This window comes from Hyla sarda, chromosome 10 (genome assembly GCF_029499605.1).
Source record: "Hyla sarda isolate aHylSar1 chromosome 10, aHylSar1.hap1, whole genome shotgun sequence".
Lineage (NCBI taxonomy): Eukaryota > Metazoa > Chordata > Amphibia > Anura > Hylidae > Hyla > Hyla sarda.
In genome coordinates, this window is record NC_079198.1 from 140,717,878 (window position 1) to 140,737,506 (window position 19,629).

A 19,629-nucleotide genomic window follows, 5' to 3' on the forward strand; every position below is an offset into this window, starting at 1 on the left:
ACCTGTTAGGGCCCAATAATGTCAGATTAAAGGAATTGCGCTGTATTTAGAACGCCATACTTATCTATGTTTTTTTCTTGTTTGTAATGTTATTGCTTCAGACAGACAGTATAAAGGTAAGTGATCATGATACGGACATTGTGACCTTTGTGTGTGAATAAAGCAGAGAAAGCTGAACAGATTGCCCAATAGTCTAGAACGTATCATCCGGTAGCCTAGAACGTGTCGTCACATAGTCTAGAACAGTGGTCTCCAACCTGCGGACCTCCAGATGTTGCAAAACTACAGCTCCTGTCATGTGCCCCTCACATATAATGCCCCCTGTCTTGTCCCCTATATGTGAGATGACACCCCCGGTTCTCACAGCAGATGACACGCCTCCAGCTCACACAGCAGATGACACGCCTCCAGCTCACACAGCAGATGACACGCCTCCAGCTCACACAGCAGATGACACGCCTCCAGCTCACACAGCAGATGACACGCCTCCAGCTCACACAGCAGATGACACGCCTCCAGCTCACACAGCAGATGACACGCCTCCAGCTCACACAGCAGATGACACGCCTCCAGCTCACACAGCAGATGACACGCCTCCAGCTCACACTGCAGATGACACGCCTCCAGCTCACACAGCAGATGACACGCCTCCAGCTCACACAGCAGATGACACGCCTCCAGCTCACACAGCAGATGACACGCCTCCAGCTCACACAGCAGATGACACGCCTCCAGCTCACACAGCAGATGACACGCCTCCAACTCACACTGCAGATGACACGCCTCCAGCTCACACAGCAGATGACACGCCTCCAGCTCACACAGCAGATGACACGCCTCCAGCTCACACTGCAGATGACACGCCTCCAACTCACACTGCAGATGACACGCCTCCAACTCACACTGCAGATGACACGCCTCCAACTCACACTGCAGATGACACGCCTCCAGCTCACACTGCAGATGACACGCCTCCAACTCACACTGCAGATGACACGCCTCCAGCTCACACTGCAGATGACATGCCTCCAACTCACACTGCAGATGACACGCCTCCAGCTCACACAGCAGATGACACGCCTCCAGCTCACACAGCAGTCAGGTGCACAGAGCCCTGCTTGTCCCGCCCACACTTCCTGTATTTTGTCCCCAACACACTTCCTGGATTTTTTTTCCCGCACGCAATATCTACAGGGACAAGACAGCATTTTTTCACCCTAAAATATAAACATTTTTTTAACCATTGTATATTACAAATATATATTTATAATTTTATTATCTACATTATATAAAAAAAATTTTTTTTTATTATATGTACACGTTAAAGCTACATTCACACTACAAAAATTTTCCCGGAGAAACTCCATGTGAATAATCTGTCATGCCGAGGAATAGCCCAACCAGTGTGCCTCCAGCTGTTGCAAAACTACAACTCCCAGAATGCCCGGACAGCCGTTGGCATGCTGGAAGTTGTAGTTTTGCAACAGCTGGAGGCCCATCGGTTGGGCTTTTCCTCGACATGCTCTATGCTGTATTTCTGACAGCTCATCCAAATCCTTTATAATTTGGTCGCAGCGTAATCTCTACTAGGCCATTACGTCCCCGCAGTGGATTCTTTTGTATCATTACAAATTGGCGATTATCTCCTCCGCTCGGCGTCGATCAATCCCTCAGCACTATAGACAAGCGCTCTCTGTGTTCTGGGACTATGGCTGCGATGTCACTTTACCCACGTATCCCACTGATTTATCCCTCGACGCGCTGCGCACAGTGTAATGGAGTCAGGTGAAGACCGTATTTATGTATCAGGACACAGCAATGAGATTATTTAAGGTTTATCATGCAAAGGTGTCACATAGGGCATATACTTGCATATCAACCCTAGACAGCAGATCCACAACTGGGCGCCGGCCCCTGTGCTGTATAAAGTGTAAAGGTGTTGCAGGATCAAATACCCTGCCTCAGCTGCTGATTGGCCCGGGCCTGTTACTCCTGTACCCCTATAGCATGCGGGGTGTAGGGGCATAGTATGGACTCCGTGGCTGAGACTTGGGGCATATTGGAAGCCTGGAACACCTTTTACCTCAGTGGTCTCCAAACTGTGGTCCTACAGATGTTGCAAAACTACAACTCCCAGCATGCCCGGACAGCCATTGGCTGTCCGGGCATGCTGGGAGTTGTAGTTTTGTCACCACGGTTTGGGGGCCACTGCTCTAGATCTGTCACCCCCTGATATTCAGTATAGGTAGAGTGTGCAGTAGGGATGTAAGAAAAAATCGATTCTCGCGATAATCGCGATTTTTCATTTGCCGATACAGAATCGATTCAAAATATTTTTGAATCGATTCTTTTAGGGATGTGGAATTTTTAATAAAACGCACTTTTCTTACCTGCCAACGAGCCCGCGGAGCTCCGGTACAGGTGTTCGGTCCCCGGGCTGTATTCTTCTTACTTCCTGTTAGTCCGGCACGTCACATGGAGCTTCAGCCTATCACCAGCGGAGGCGGGACATCGCTGCGTCCAGTGATAGGCTGAAGCTCCATGTGACGTACCGGGCTAACAGGAAGTAAGAAGAATACAGCCCGGGGACCTAACACCTGTACCGGACTGTACCGGAGCTCCGCGGGCTCGTTGGCAGGTAAGAGAAAGTGCGTTTTATTTTATTTTGCAGCCCGGACGGGATAACATAAAAAAAAGTGTGCACCGGAGTACTAGATCGCCGCTGTCAAAGCTGACAGCGGCGTCTATTGGGATCTATGAATGCTCCCAGGTGGGCGATATATCGCGATGTATCGTCACCTAGACGGTATCGCGATATATCGCGATATATCGAATCGCCACACTGGTATCGCGATTCGAATCGAATCGCCAAATTCTTGGCGATTCACACCCCTAGTGTGCAGTAATTCTATACAGCCGTACATTGCTTCAATGCCTACTATTATGTGAAAACATCTCACCCTTGTGTTTTTTAATTTTATTTTTTTAGAGCAATACACTGTTGGATATAGTCAGTCCAGTCTTATTCATTTAGTGGGACCATCAGATTGTACCCTGCACGGGTTCGTACATGGAGGTGAGTTCTTGGATATTTTATTATATGTAGAATATGTCAATTTCTATGCGTTTTTTTGACGGTTTAAATGTAATCTACAAACACAATAAATTTCTGTACTGATCCTGAGTTATATCCTGTATTATACTCCAGAGCTGCACTCACTATTCTGCTGGTGAGATCACTGTGTACATACATTACATTACTTATCCTGTACTGATCCTGAGTTATATACTGTATTATACCCCAGAGCTGTACTCACTATTCTGCTGGTGAGATCACTGTGTACATACATTACATTACTTATCCTGTACTGATCCTGAGTTATATCCTGTATTATACTCCAGAGCTGCACTCACTATTCTGCTGGTGAGGTCACTGTGTACATAAATTACTTATCCTGTACTGATCCTGAGTTATATCCTGTATTATACTCCTGAGCTGTACTCACTATTCTGCTGGTGAGATCACTGTGTACATACATTACATTACTTATCCTGTACTGATCCTGAGTTACATCCTGTATTATACTCCAGAGCTGTACTCACTATTCTGCTGGTGAGGTCACTGTGTACATACATTGCATTAAATATCCTGTACTGATCCTGAGTTATATCCTGTATTATACCCCAGAGCTGCACTCACTATTCTGCTGGTGAGGTCACTGTGTACATACATTACATTACTTATCCTGTACTGATCCTGAGTTATATCCTGTATTATACTCCAGAGCTGTACTCACTATTCTGCTGGTGAGGTCACTGTGTACATACATTACATTACTTATCCTGTACTGATCCTGAGTTATATCCTGTATTATCCTCCAGAGCTGTACTCACTATTCTGCTGGTGAGGTCACTGTGTACATACATTACATTACTTATCCTGTACTGATCCTGAGTTATATCCTGTAAATCTTTTATTAGAAAAATATAAATCATAACAAAACATAAACCAGCACAACTTTGCCATAACGGAAAACAACAACATGAAATAACATAAACCCAAACTTTACATTTAAATAAAAGAACAAAAATCCTGCCTAACCGGCCAGCCCAGCTTTCCTACTAGAACTAGAAATATTATAATTACACCTTTCATAGCCAAACAACACACTCATAAGAAACATAAATATAGCACTATTTCGCTTTAACTCAAAACACCCAAACTCGGGAAAAATCATACATAGAAAACACAACAAGCACTCACACTGCACACCATGTTTTTTTTTTTTTTTTTAAATAATAATAATAATAATAATAACACTATACCACACTCACACATGCACACATATATATCAATATATTAACTACATTTAACCAAGAAACAAAAAAAAATAAAATAAATAAATAAATTAAATTCAACTCAAAATACCCAAACTCGGGAAAATATCACAGAAAACACAATACACACATGCTTACACACATCTTTACTACATACTACATATATAAACCAAAGAAAATAAATCCACAACGGGATACTAAAGAAACATTACTACAAAAACAAAACTGGTTCGACTGCCATGTCTATCTCTACTAAAATACTATATACTTAAAAAATTAAAAAATAAATTAAATTTTTTTATTTTTTTTTATTTTTTTTTAATAATAATATAACATACATTATACATACTATATACATAACTGACTATATACACTACTATGTACAATACTATACACAAACTATATACACCTATAAACAGAAAACACACCTACAAATATAAAAGAACACTCTACACTAAACTGACCCTTCACCCACACCACCCAACCTCCTGTACATGGGTCAGAGTTTTTTCCATACAGTTCATAGTCCTCAATGTCCAGTCCACTGACCCATGCCAGGGCCACCAAAAGAAAAGACCACCACCACCCACAAATATACCCTCCCAACCTAGAACTCCTCCCAACCAACTTAACCATAACCAGCTTTAACATACATAAGCAAACAATAAAACCCACTTTAGGCCCAAGTTCGGTGCCTGTAAGCCCTTCATAACCATAGCATCTGAAAACAAAACAAAAAGCTAGGGTGCACATGCATTAGCCCACCACCAGGAAGAAGGATGGCAATCCTGATACATGCAAAAAGTATATTCTTTCCCTAACTGCACCCTACCTCTCACCCTACCATTATCCCTAAAAATAAACTGACCCTACTATCACCCTAACCCTGTCCCTATATCACTGTCCCTAACAAAAACAAGGGTACTCTACCCAAAAGGTCTAGTACCTAGGGCACATCAAAAGAAAACCCTCTCCATAGGAGAGAAGCCCTACTGGTACCAAGACTGCCATACTCCAAAGACCTGATCTTCCCGAGGTCACCGGTGATATTCCTACAGACCTCCACCTCGGAGAGGACTTTGCGCTGTGTAGACACTAAACACCGTGCATTCCACGTGTAGTATCTAACCACTAAGCTGACTAAAAACAAAGTGCCCCGATCTCGGCCACCCAGGGTCCTGAATGCCCCATAAGCCCACTCTGGATAGGTAAGGCCGGCAAGTTGACTCCAGCCGATGGAAGCACCCACCCGGTTGTAGACCCTTATATTAAAGGGACAATGAAGCAGGAAATGGTCCATGCTTTCCAGCGTGTCCCCGCACTCTTCTCGGGGACATCCCCGGTCATCAGATCTCCTACACTTCAAATTGTCCCTCACATATAGCTTCCCCTGAAAGCAGCGCCAGGCCAAGTCCCAAAACTTCTGGGGGATCCTTTTCATATTTAAGAGATACAACCCCACCCTCAGATCCCGACCTGGGCAGTCCCTGAGCGCCAGAGGCTTCTGGAAGTGGGTCAACAGAACCCGTTTGTCAAGGAACTGCCTTGACTGGGTCCTGATCTCCCACACTCCCAGACCCCACCGACGTATCGCCTTCAGAGTCGGGGTAGCGTAAGCCGGAAGATGCCCATGGGGCGTACGGAGGTCCTTCACTTGCCCTCCTGTCTCCCATTCCTGGAAGAAAGGCCGAAACCATTCCCTGCAGGAGAGTACCCACGGAGGAGCCCTCTCTGACCAGAGGTTTGAGATGTTGGCTTTCAAGAAGGTGTTTGTTAAGAACACCACAGGGTTTACCATAGATAAACCCCCTAGTCTCCTCGTGCGGTACGTAACCTCTCTCTTGACTAGGTTCATCCTGTTCCCCCATAACAGTTGGAAAAACAGGCTGTAGATCCTAGTGTAGTAGGCATCTGGCAAGATACATACACTGCCCAGATAGATAAACAAGGGGAGCAGGTACGATTTGATCAGGTGTACCCTTTCCCTGAGGGTCATAGACCAACCCTTCCACTGATCCACCCTATGAGTGGCATCCTGTAGCTTACTGTCCCAGTTTTTGGTGGGATAATCATCCTGGCCGAATGTGATGCCCAGAATTTTTGCTGAGTCTTGGGGCCCTGGGAGGGTGTCCGGGAGATCAAAAGTGGGATCTCCCCCTCCCAGCCAGAGACTTTCACACTTATCCCGGTTGATCTTAGACCCGGATGCCTCCGAGTAGCGTTCCACCTCCGACATCACCACATCGACCTGCTCTCTCGAGGACACGAAAATGGTGACATCATCAGCGTACGCCACCACTCTCTGGGCAACATCCAGCTCCGCCAGACTCATCCCGACTCCCGCTAACGGCCCACAATCTACCCTCCGGACGAAGGGATCAATTGCGAACACGTATAAAAGCGGGCTCAAAGGACAACCCTGACGGACTCCAGACCCCACCTCAAAAGAGTGGCCAGACCACCCGTTCACCAGCGGGAAACTCTCTGCCCCTGCATATAAGGTCTTAAGCCAATTAATAAAAGCACACGGTAAGCCATATCTCAGGAGGACGGACCAGAGGTACTCGTGGTTCACCCGATCAAATGCTTTGGCCTGATCCAAGGACAGCAAGTACCCCTTCCAGAGACCTGCACTACTCCGCTCCACTGCCTCCCGGACACCGAGAACAGCACTTAAGGTGCTTCGGCCTGGAACAGAGCAGTGCTGGGCCCCCGAAAGGAGCCGGGGAGCAAACTTCACCAGCCGATTAAACAGTATCTTGGCCAGAAGCTTCCTGTCCGTATTGAGAAGAGCTATGGGCCTCCAATTCTCAATATGGCTGGGATCTTTACCCTTTGAGAGAAGAATCAGGGCTGACCTCCTCATTGACTTCGGCAGAGTGCCCGAGGAGAGACACTCATTGAATACCTCAGTCAAGAGGGGAGCTAAAGACTCCTTAAAGGTCTTGTACCACTCGGATGTTAAGCCATCCGGACCTGGTGACTTCTTGGGGGCAAGCCCCTCAATCGCCAGTCTCACTTCCTCTTCCCTGATTTCTTCTGCCAAAACATCAAGAGAGGGGTCTACCCCTGGCTCAGGAAAGGTTTCAGCCAGGAAAGCCGACATCCCGTCTCGATCTAGATCCTTCCTTCCCAAGAGATGCGAGTAGAAGGATCTGACGACCTCCAAGATCCCTGATCTGGACCGATTCAGAGATCCGTACTATCAATCAGTCCTGAAATGACTTTACTACTCACTGACATCTTACAGTTTCTGTAAGGGTCGGGCGAGCGGTACTTCCCGAAATCCCTCTCAAAAACCAAAGATGCGTGCCTATCGTACTGACACCTCATCAGCAAGGACTTCACTCTGGAGATATCCTCCCGGCTACCTCCAGTCGAGACGAGAAGCTCGAGTTTCCTCCTCAGTCCCTGATACAGGCGATACCTATTCAGGGACCTGAGGCTCGAGAGCTGGCGGAAGAACCCCGCAACCCGCTTCTTGAACATCTCCCACCACTCTGACTTACTACTACATAGGCCCAGTAAAGGTACCTGACTCTGAAGAAAATCCTCAAAGGACTGTCTTATCTCCGCTTCCTCCAGGAGGGACGAATTCAGCTTCCAATAACCTTTACCCATCCGAGGGGTCTCTGAAACATTCAAGGAAAACAAAATCATACAGTGATCGGAGAACTCCACCTCAACCACGGACACTGCGGAAGAGACGGCTTCCTCCTTCAAATAAAACCTGTCTATTCTAGACCTGCAGCTACCTCGATGATAGGTGAAACCCGCGTGGCCTGAGGGGCTCCGGATGTGGGCATCCTCTAGGCGAGCTTCCCTAACTATACTATTGAGGGCTATGCTATCATAAGCCAACCGATCATTGGAGCCTCTCCTATCTTGGGATCTCGTGACAGTATTGAAATCCCCTCCAAAGATCACCTGTCGGCTTGTAAAAAGAAAGGGCTTAATCCTCATAAAGAGATCTTTTCGTCCCCACTTGGTTTGTGGGGCGTAGATGTTAATAAGCCGGAGCTCTTGCCCCTTCATGAGGACATCTAAGATCAGGCACCTCCCCATTTCTAACTCAATAACCCGTCTGCATTCAACAGGAGCGGTAAAAAGGACCGCCACCCCACTATACGGCTCAGCCGCAAGAGACCAGTGGGAGGGGCCACGCCTCCACTCTCTCCTGGCTTTTACCAGAGAGGCTAGATCTAACAACCTGGTCTCCTGCAGATACAAAATATCGGCTTCAACACGGCCGAGAAAATCAAAGGCTGCGAATCTAGCCGTATCAGACTTTATACTGGCACAGTTAATAGATGCCAGCGTCAATGGGGTGAGTGCCGCCATCATGGGTGATTGAGATAGATGGCCCTAACCCCCTCATTTTTGTTTCTTCTTTACCCCCTCATCCCCAGATGAGGAGGCTTCCTTCTCTTTGGACCGTTTTTTAGACTCTGACTGGTCCATTTTAGAATCCCCATCTCCGCCTGGCTCCGATTTGGCCCCATCCCCTGAGGAAATTGCCCCATCAGGACAGGGCCCAGTTCCCCCTGGAGGCTCCCCCACTTCAGGCACCCCATCCCTGACCCCCCCCTCCAAGGAGGGGGAGGAGATGTCTTCAAGGACAGAGAACCGGTTAGACAGATCAATCAGAGGGGGGGCAGGTAAGCTTCCGCTTGGGACCTGGTCTGCAGCACGGGGACTAGAGGGCTCCGACCTCTTCTTTCTCCCTTTACTGCCCTTCTTTTTTGGCCGCTCTTCACCCTCCTCATCCACACTTTCACAGTGGGAGGAATCGGAAAGATTGGCCTTGCTGCCCTCTTCTTTACAGATTCTCCCCATTTCCTCATCCAGCACATTCTCCCCCAGGGTCTCAGCAGTTTCAGGACTAACCTCTGGAGCAGGGTCAGAAGCTACCCCTGCCACATGGGAACTCTCCAGTTCCCTACTCCTTCTCCGATTAGCCTCCCGCCTCAGCTTGGCGGGACTTTTCCTCTTCACTGACCCTGTTGCACCTTCACCCGCACTCGTGCCCTCCCCAGCTGAGGCAACATTACTGCTCTCCCCAGCCAAGGTGACCGTCGCACGGGCAAAGGCGCTAGGACAACGGCTGAAAGGGTGTCCTAAGACACCACACAGATGACACCGGATCTGCCTACAGGATGCGGCAAGATGACCTACCCCACCGCACAGTGCACAGACCTGCACGGTACAGGCTGCGCTAAAGTGGGTGGGGCTGCCGCACCTGTGACAGACCTTGGGCTGCCCCTGGTAGAAAACTTGGATTCTGTCTCTCCCAAGGAAAGCAGCTGATGGGATGTGGGCAACAGTGCTCCCCGAACGCTTCAGTTTGACGGAAAACGTCCAGGCCCCAGACCAGATCCCATGTTCGTCATTGTTTTTTTTTGGCATGTCCGTCACATCCCCATATCGGCTAAGCCAGGTCATGATATCATAGCAAGATAGTGACTCGTTACGTGTCAATACGGTCACTTTCTTGACCAAATTCTGACGGGATATCGCCTTTACGGCAAAATCCCGCCAGCCGGGCTCGCTTTTCACCACCTCATAGTTCGACCAGAAGAGTTCCAAACCCTCTGGCCGAACGAAGCTGATGTCAAACTCGGAAGTACCGTAGGGGTGGATCAGGGCAAAGATGTCACTTGCCCTGAATTCCATCCGGAGGAGGAGCTCAACCACCTTACCCCGAGGCGGACACGCATCTTCGCCCCTCCACACTAAACGGACCACATTCCTACGGCCACTTTCCTGCCCGGATGTCGGAAGGGACCAGACCACCTCCCCGTTTTGTTCTCGGAAGGCCCCTAAGCCGTGTCTTTCTATCCAAAAAGACAGGTCAACCTCACCCCTCCCCTCTACATGGATTGATTTGTCTCCCCTACGTAGAGCCTCCAGGAGGCGCTGTTGCAAGTGACCCCCAGAGCCAGATGGAGATGGGGATCCCCCTGATCCCCCGGCAGTGACGCTGGCATAGCTTCTGGGAGAAGCAGCCACTACCGGGGGGGCAGTCGAACCAGAAACCAAACCAGGACCCTTATTCTTAACAGAGGTGTCAGCCACCAAACCTCTCTCTGCCATTCCACTACCACTCCTCACCTGAATTTCGCTAGCACCCCTCTCTTGCACCCCATTTGCACTCCTCTCTTGCACTCCACTTGCACCTCTCTCTTGCACTCCACTTGCACCCCTCTCTTGCACTCCACTTGCACCCCTCTCTTGTACTCCGCTTGCACCCCTCTCTTGCACTCCGCTTGCACCCCTCTCTTGCACTCCGCTTGCACCCCTCTCTTGCACTCCGCTTGCACCCCTCCCTTGCACTCCACTTGCACCCCTCTCTTGCACTCCACTTGCACCCTTCTCTTGCACTCCGCTTGCACCCCTCTCTTGCACTCCACTTGCACCCTTCTCTTGCACTCCGCTTGCACCCCTCTCTTGCACTCCGCTTGCACCCCTCCCTTGCACTCCACTTGCACCCCTCTCTTGCACTCCACTTGCACCCTTCTCTTGCACTCCGCTTGCACCCCTCCCTTGCACACCACTTGCACCCCTCTCTTGTACACCTCTTGCACCCCCCTCATCCACACTGCTACCACAACTCCTCCCATGCACACTACCATAACTCACATTCTGCACATTACCATTTTTGCTTTCACTTTCACTCTTGCCTACACTCTCCATTGTATTACAGGCTGGGCTGGCTGGGTCTTTTGTTTCATGTACAAGGGTTGCCGGTTTTAGGATTGGCGCTGTAGAGTCCTTCCTTCCACTCTCCTGGGACGCAGAGACAGGCTCCGCCTCTGACATGGGTGGCCACGCCCCCCCACAAAATGCTGTACATCTTGGCGGGAGCTGTCCCTCCAGACGCACTCCCGCCCCGTCAACGTCACCTAGGGGACCGCCCCCTGAACCAACAAGGTCCGGCGCCCGGACACTCCCCCCCCTCACAGGGGAGTGCCCTGCAGCGCCAGGACCTATACCGCCCACTTCAACCGAGGGACCGCACCCCGGACGGGTGAATCTGCCGCTATTTTCTGGCGCCTGGACCCCCTCCCCCCTCACAGGAGGGTGCCCTTTTTTTTCTATAGCACCCGCGGCCATTTTGGGTGCACTACTGTATCCCCCATGCTGGCCCCGCTCCACTACAGAAACGGGGTCTGGCAGATTGGGGGACCCAGCACCCTGAGCTGACTTCTCAGCCGACCCAGGTTGCTTGAAAGAATAAAATACAAATTTCACTCCTTGTGCCTTCTTCCTCTTCTTGCCCTTCACTTTCTTCCTCTTCCCCTTCTCTTCTGGGCCCAAATCATCACCAAAAGTGAAGTTCTCCAGACGGGTGGGGGACTCCTGCATAACAATCGCACGCAGGAGACCCCCATCTGCCGAGCTGCTGCCATCACTGCAGTCACTGCCATCATCATTATCATCATCATCCTCACTGGAGGGAGGTAAGGCCACCTGAGCTGGATTTATATAGTCCGCACTGAGGGTAAGTGGGGGGTCTGGGGTAACAGTGGTGGTACAAACAGAACCCGTGTCCATATCCCCCTCACTCACATCCCCCTCCTCACCTCCCTCCATCTCCTCCTCCTCGCTCTGGCAGTCATCTTGGTGACAATCTTTTTCTGAACCTCTGGAGACCCCCTTTTTGGGGAACCTCTCTTCATTAAGAATCTTCTCACTGAAGAAGCCGGCTCCAGCCACAATGTCCGCTCTCAGCTGCACAATCTCCTCCACCTCTTTCTTTAGTGCTCTCACCTTTGCAGTGATCGCTGCTCTCTTGCCCTTGGCTGCTGTATCCGCCTGGTAAGTTGCAAACTTTATGTCTTCTCTTAGACCTCGTAGCTGTTTCCCAAGTTGCTCATATTGGGCCATCTTTGCCTGGATTCTAGATCCGAAAGTCTCCAGGGATTCCCTTGGCTCCTTTACCCCCCATTGCTGGGGTTCTGAGGAGCCTGAGGTAGAAGCCTTCACTCCACTCCTCTGCCTGGATGAGCTTCTTTTCCCAGAGGAACTTTTGCTGGAAGCCTTGCAGCTCCCAGCTGGGGATGGGGGAGGGGGCCCCATATGGCGATGGGCCCTGGTGGATCGTCTCACCCCATCCTGGCTGCTGGCCGTCGCATTTTCCTTTGCACCCCCCGCCGGCCGGGTACGGGGAGTGCAAGATGAAGCCTCCTGGGGCTCCATAGCAGGAAAACCCTCTACCCAGGTATCTGCCACACACCTGGGGAGGGGCGGAAGAAAATCACTGCTTCACTGGAAGACTCAGGAGCTCAGCAGAACACAACCTCTCTCCAGAGCTGTACTCACTATTCTGCTGGTGAGATCACTGTGTACATATATTACATTACTTATCCTGTACTGATCCTGAGTTATATCCTGTATTATACTCCAGAGCTGTAATCACTATTCTGCCGGTGAGATCACTGTGTACATATATTACATTACTTATCCTGTACTGATCCTGAGTTATATCCTGTATTATACTCCCAGAGCTGTAATCACTATTCTGCCGGTGATATCACTGTGTACATACATTACATTACTTATCCTGTACTGATCCTGAGTTATATCCTGTATTATACTCCCAGAGCTGTACTCACTATTCTGCTGGTGAGGTCGCTGTGTACATATATTACATTACTTATCCTGTACTGATCCTGAGTTATATCCTGTATTATACTCCAGAGCTGTACTCACTATTCTGCTGGTGAGGTCACTGTGTACATACATTACATTACTTATCCTGTACTGATCCTGAGTTATATCCTGTATTATACTCTAGAGCTGCACTCACTATTCTGCTGGTGAGGTCACTGTGTACATACATTACATTACTTATCCTATACTGATCCTGAGTTATATCCTGTATTATACTCCAGAGCTGTACTCACTATTCTGCTGGTGAGATCACTGTGTACATACATTACATTACTTATCCTGTACTGATCCTGAGTTATATCCTGTATTATACTCCAGAGCTGCACTCACTATTCTGCTGGGGAGGTCACTGTGTACATACATTACATTACTTATCCTGTACTGATCCTGAGTTATATCCTGTATTATACGCCAGAGCTGTACTCACTATTCTGCTGGTGAGATCACTGTGTACATATATTACATTACTTATCCTGTACTGATCCTGAGTTATATCCTGTATTATACTCCAGAGCTGTACTCACTATTCTCCTGGTGAGGTCACTGTGTACATACATTACATTACTTATCCTGTACTGATCCTGAGTTATATACTGTATTATACTCCAGAGCTGTACTCACTATTCTGCTGGTGAGGTCACTGTGTACATACATTACATTACTTATCCTGTACTGATCCTGAGTTATATCCTGTATTATACCCCAGAGCTGTACTCACTATTCTGCTGGTGAGGTCACTGTGTACATACATTACATTACTTATCCTGTACTGATCCTGAGTTATATCCTGTATTATACTCCAGAGCTGTACTCACTATTCTGCTGGTGAGGTCACTGTGTACATACATTACATTACTTATCCTTTACTGAACAGCTGGAGGCATCCTAGTTGGGAAACACTGATGTAGATATTTCTTCTCCGAGCTCCATGAGTTTAACACCATCTCAGTCACGGGGAATAAGAATAGACCTAACACCCGGCATTATGGCTGAGATATTTACCAAGGAGGGAGCGGGATTGCTGCTCTGAGTGTAAATGTGCAGGTGTGCTAATTATCGCCTCATTTGCATATGTTCGTCTCCTGTTCTCAGCCCTGATTCTGAGCCGCCTGAGTGGATTCGAGTTCTGCTCCCTCCTCTGTTATCTCCAGTTTAAAGAGAAAGCTGCACCTTCTGTAGGTTCTTCTTTGGTAACGCAACCCTATAAAGCCATCCATAGACATTCTCCTGTTGTCAGCTGATCTCACTGGTTATTTAAGCTACTACCTATAGCAGTGCTTGCCAACCAGTAAGCCTACAGCTGATTTAGTTGGCGTTGGCTGCTTTTGGAATCTCCAAACGGAGATTATCTAGCTGAAGATTTGGTAGTGTGAACCTAGCTTTAGAGTAACTGGTTCCAGCCAGATGGGCTGGATTTTGTTAAAGGGTACCTCTCCTCAAAAAAACTTTTGATATATTATAGATTAATGTATGCAGAATAACTTTACAATTGCATGTTATTAAAAAATATGCTTCTTTCTATTTAATTTTCCACTTTGAAGAAATTACCACTAGGGGTCTCCCTACCAGTCCTAGCAGCAAGCATTTCAGACTCATGCTGGAGTCCTAAACACTACGAGCTGCCAGTCGGCTTTGTTGACAAAGGAGAACACTCAGAGCTGCCAGCCTGCTTTGTTCACAGCCTGTTTGGCTGTGAACAAAGCAGGCTGGCAGCTCTGAGTGTTTAGGACTCCAGCATGAGTCAGAAATGCTTGCTGCCAGGACTGATCGGGAAAAATACAATAGAAAGAAGCAGATTTTTCATTAACATGCGATTGGAAAGTTATTCAACATTCATTAATCTAAAATATATCAAAAGTTTATTTGATGAGAGGTCCCCTTTAACGAAGCAAAAAGGACAACGCTTTTTCTATGGGAGAGACCGATTTGTTTCCTCAGGTCCATCTGATCTCATGTTCCACCGGATGACTCCTTTGCCAGATGGAGTAAACAAGCCTGTGGGTGAGGGGTTGCCCAAGGAAAAGCAGAATTTGCTCCCACGCTGAGGGGTTGTGTAAAAATATTAAACATGTTATACTCACCTCCTCTGGTCCCCGCAGCTGCTGCATGCTGCCCCAGGTTATGTGCCATCCTATCCCCACAGGACCTGCCTGCCATATCCCTCTCCACTCAGATGAAAGTTTTCAACCATGAGAACTTTTGGACAGTTTCTTCAATTTGCAAATCTCTATGTACCAGGGAAAAGGGGTTTCCCAGGAGATGCGGCATTTGGAAGAAAGAGCGTTAAAAGGCTTCCACCTCCGAGATCTGTCGGACTTTACTTATTCAGTGAATATTTTAGCACGATTATCTTCAGTTCACTCAACTTGGTGGAAGAAGTACAAGAGCACCGGGCGTACTCTACATCTGGCGTGGGGACGTGAGGACGGCACATAAGAGATGCATGGGATGCGCTGGAGTAACGCAGACGGTTTGTTTGGTCGATGTGTGTACAGATGTTCTCTCTGGGCAGTGTGACAGGTCTTCACCTTATTTTTTGGCGGTCTTCATCTGTTTCACACTCCTGCACCTCCATGGTTGCCGGTTCCCTCCCAAAACTGCAGGAGAAATGAAGTATTACACATGATCTGTTGCAGTCAATAGGGTATCCACCTACTGTGTAGCCATGCTGGACCCTACAGAGCAGTGTTTCCCAACCTCCAGTTGTTTCAAAACTACAACTCCCGCTTTGCCCTGATGACCTTAAAGGGGTATTCCAGGCAAAAATATTTTATCCCCTATCCAAAGGATAGAGGATAAGATGTCCGATCGCGGGGGGCCCGCTGCTGAGACCCCCGCGATCTCCCTGCAGCAACCACATTCTATGCGGGTGCTGAATCTACAGTTTCAGAAACCTCCAGGTGTCCGGGACTAGGGACGTGACGTCACGCCACCCCCCCTCCATTCATGTCTATGGGAGGGGGCGTGACGGCCGTCACGCCCCCTCCCATAGACATGAATGGAGGGGGTGTGGCGTGATGTCACGTCCCCAGTCCTGGAAACCCAGAGGTTTCCGAAACTAGAGACGCAGTCCCCGGATAGAATGCGGGTACTGCAGGGAGATCGCGGGGGGTCTCAGCAGCAGGCCCCCCACGATCGGGCATCTTATCCCCTTTCCTTTGGATAGGGGATAAAATGTTTTTTGCCCGGAATACCCCTTTAAGTTGTACCCTAGAGTAGCCCTTTAACTTATGTACAATGGTTTGCATTCTCTCTACTGCCATCTCTGGTAGATTGTATATATGCATATGAGAGGTAGGTCCTAGCTCTTCACACAGAGGACATCTGACCTTAGATGGAAGTAACCAACCACTTAGGCCCAGGAAAGAGTGAGGTTGCTCAGATGGAGCCTATTACTGCGCCCTAGTAGCCGGTAACATGGCCATGGCTTCTCTACCATCACCGATATTGCCATATTACCGGCAGCAAGGCTCTGTCTTCATTTATGATCAACTTTATACGTTTCGAGGGGGCGTGGCCAGGACATTAGTGCCGCATCACTAGTCATCAGGCTTGGAGCGAAGTTTGCTCCGTGCACTGGATGACTGCGGTGCTGCAGCAGAGATCACGGGAGAACCCAGCGGCAGGACCCCCACGGTCAGACATCTCATGGATAGGAGATAAGATGTCTAGGGGCAGAGTACCCCTTTAAGGTATAATTGCCCATTTTTGGCTTTTGTGGCACCATTGCCATGGTGGAATGTGGTTTATAGCGATGTCACGTCCGTCTTTCTCCCCTGATGAAACACAAAAACTTGTGCTGGGGGAAACACGTCGGGACAGCATGTTACTTAGCCACATTTTTATGTATGCTTAATTAAGAATTGAAAAACGCATTTAAAAAGTTTATAAAAAAAAAAAAAAAGTTTGGTTGCTTTTACAGAAATTGAAGGAGAGACATTGTGACCTTTACGCAGATGTTACATCATTTACAGGTCACTCAAGCTCTACACAGAAGGTCTACAAGGTACATTCTGACAGTATATCCGGCATGTATGCACCCGTTCACCTCTGAGCGGTGCGTGTTACTCACCATACAGCCCTTTACTGTGTATGCGTTGGTACTTTATGTTTTTTCTGGTCATATTACAATAATTGCACATTATTAGTTGTGGAGTTCTGATGCATACAATACATGCGGCTATTCTGTCATTATGTACTTTGTAGATGTTCAGTGTAGAGCCTGAGTGACCTACGTGATATGATGTAAAATGTCTGCACAGAGGTCACAATATATATATTTAAATATACATTTATATATATATATATATATATATATATATATATTATATATTTTTTAAATGTGTTTTTCAATAGCAACATTGGTATACTCTATACCAGTAGTCTTCAACCTGCAGACCTCCAGATGTAGCAAAACTACAATTCCCAGCATGCCCGGAAAGCCGTTGGCTGTCCGGGCATGCTGGGAGTTGTAGTTTTGGAACATCTGGAGGTCCGCAGGTTGAAGACCACTGCTCTTTTAGGCAAGGTCACCTATAATTTTGATTGTATGAATTGAGACGTTGGTCGGGTACAGGTGTAAGATATCGGGGGCTTTGGCCCAACACATAGGTCTGACTATACAATTGTTGTCAGGTTTTACTGATCTTTTCCAGCAGATCTTTATATCATTCTTTTTGGTTTCTCCGACTACATAAGATTCTGACCTCTGACCTCTGCCTGTTTAATGTGTCCGGTTCCTTTCAAGGCGGGTGTATAAAATGTGGACCCAATACATTAAAGGGGTACATCTAATGGACCCAAGACATTAAAGGGGTACTCCACTGCCCAAACATTCAGAATATTCTGTGATACTCCAGAGCTGTACTCACTATTCTGCTGGTGAGGTCACTGTGTATATACATTACATTACTTATCCTGTACTGATCCTGAGTTATATCCTGTATTATACCCCAGACCTGTACTCACTATTCTGCTGGTGAGGTCACTGTGTACATACATTACATTACTTATCCTGTACTGATCCTGAGTTATATCCTGTGTATCTTTTATTAGAAAAATATAAATCATAACAAACACAGAACCAGCACAACTTTGCCATAATGGAAAACAACAAAATGAAATAACATAAACCCATACTTTTCAAGAACAAAAATCCTGCCTAAACGGCCAGCCCAGCTTTTCCTAAAAATACTAATACTACACCAAACATAACCAAACACACTCACATGCATGCATACCTAATGTGCAAAAACCAAAAATAAAATTGCATATTTAGCTTTAACAAAAAAAAAAAAAAAAAAAAAATATTATATATATTGCAAACATAAAACAACCCAAAAAAGTCCACAACAGATACAAAAATAAAAAAAAAAATAAAAAAAAAAATGGTTCGACTGCCATCTATCACTACTATAAACACTATATAATACACAAACTAAGATATAAAACAAACAAAATTATAATATTTACTATATATACTATATACATACTATATACATATAACCTATATACACCTATAAATATACAGAAAACAACCTACTCTAAACTGTCCCTTCACCCGCACCACCCACCCTCCTGTACATGGGTCAGAGTCCATAGAGTCCATAGTCCTCAATGTCCAGTCCATAACTGACCCATGCCAGGTCCACCAAAACAAACAACCACCACCACCCACAAAAACACCCTCCCAACCTAGAACTCCTCCCAACCAACTTTACCATAACCAGCTTTATAATATACAAAAACAAACAATACAAACCACTTTAGGCCCAAGTTCGGTGCCTGTAAGCCCTACATAACTTTAGCGTCTGAAAACAAAACAAAAAGCTATGGTGCACATGCATTAGCCCACCACCAGGAAGAAGGATGGCAATCCTGATACATACAAAATATTTACATTCTTTCCCTAACTGCACCCTACCTCTCACCCTACCATTATCCCTAAAAATAAACTGACCCTACTATCACCTTAACCCTGTCCCTACATCACTGTCCCTAACCAAAACCAGGGTACTCTACCCAAAAGGTCTAGTACCTAGGGCACATCAAAACAAAACCCTCTCCATAGGAGAGAAGCCCTACTGGTACCAAGACTGCCATACTCCAAAGACCTGATCTTCCCAAGGTCACCGGTGATGTTCCTACAGACCTCCACCTCGGAGAGGACTTTCCGCTGTGTAGACACTAAACACCGTGCATTTCACGTGTAGTACCTAACCACTAAACTGACTAAGAATAAAGTGCCCCGATTACGGCCACCCAGGGTCCTGAATGCCCCATAAGCCCATTCCGGATAGGTAAGGCCGGCAAGTTGACTCCAGCCGATGGAAGAGCCCACCCAGTTGTAGACCCCTATATTAAAGGGACAATGAAGCAGGAAATGGTCCATGCTTTCCAGCATGTCCCCGCACTCTTCTCGGGGACACCCCCGGTCATTAGAGTTCCTACACTTCAAATTGTCCCTCACATATAGCTTCCCCTGAAAGCAGCGCCAGGCCAAGTCCCAAAACTTCTGGGGGATCCTTTTCATGTTTAAAAGATACAACCCCACCCTCAGATCCCGACCTGGGCAGTCCCTGAGCGCCAGAGGCTTCTGGAAGTGGGTCAACAGAACCC

At 47.4% G+C, this 19,629-nt stretch overlaps 1 protein-coding gene across 5 annotated transcripts in view; it reads left to right on the forward strand.

Annotated features, from left to right (window-relative positions):
• Positions 1-19,629, forward strand: part of ACOT7 (acyl-CoA thioesterase 7) — a 207,042-nt gene that overhangs the window by 91,537 nt on the left and 95,876 nt on the right. For 4 of the 5 annotated variants that reach the window (XM_056541981.1, XM_056541984.1, XM_056541985.1 and 1 more), the window contains exons 6-7: positions 102-116; positions 2,990-3,076. In XM_056541981.1, the coding sequence (XP_056397956.1) occupies positions 102-116; positions 2,990-3,076 (102 nt within the window). The remainder of the gene's footprint in view (positions 1-101; positions 117-2,989; positions 3,077-19,629) is intronic. The other variant, XM_056541982.1, reaches the window with a different exon arrangement.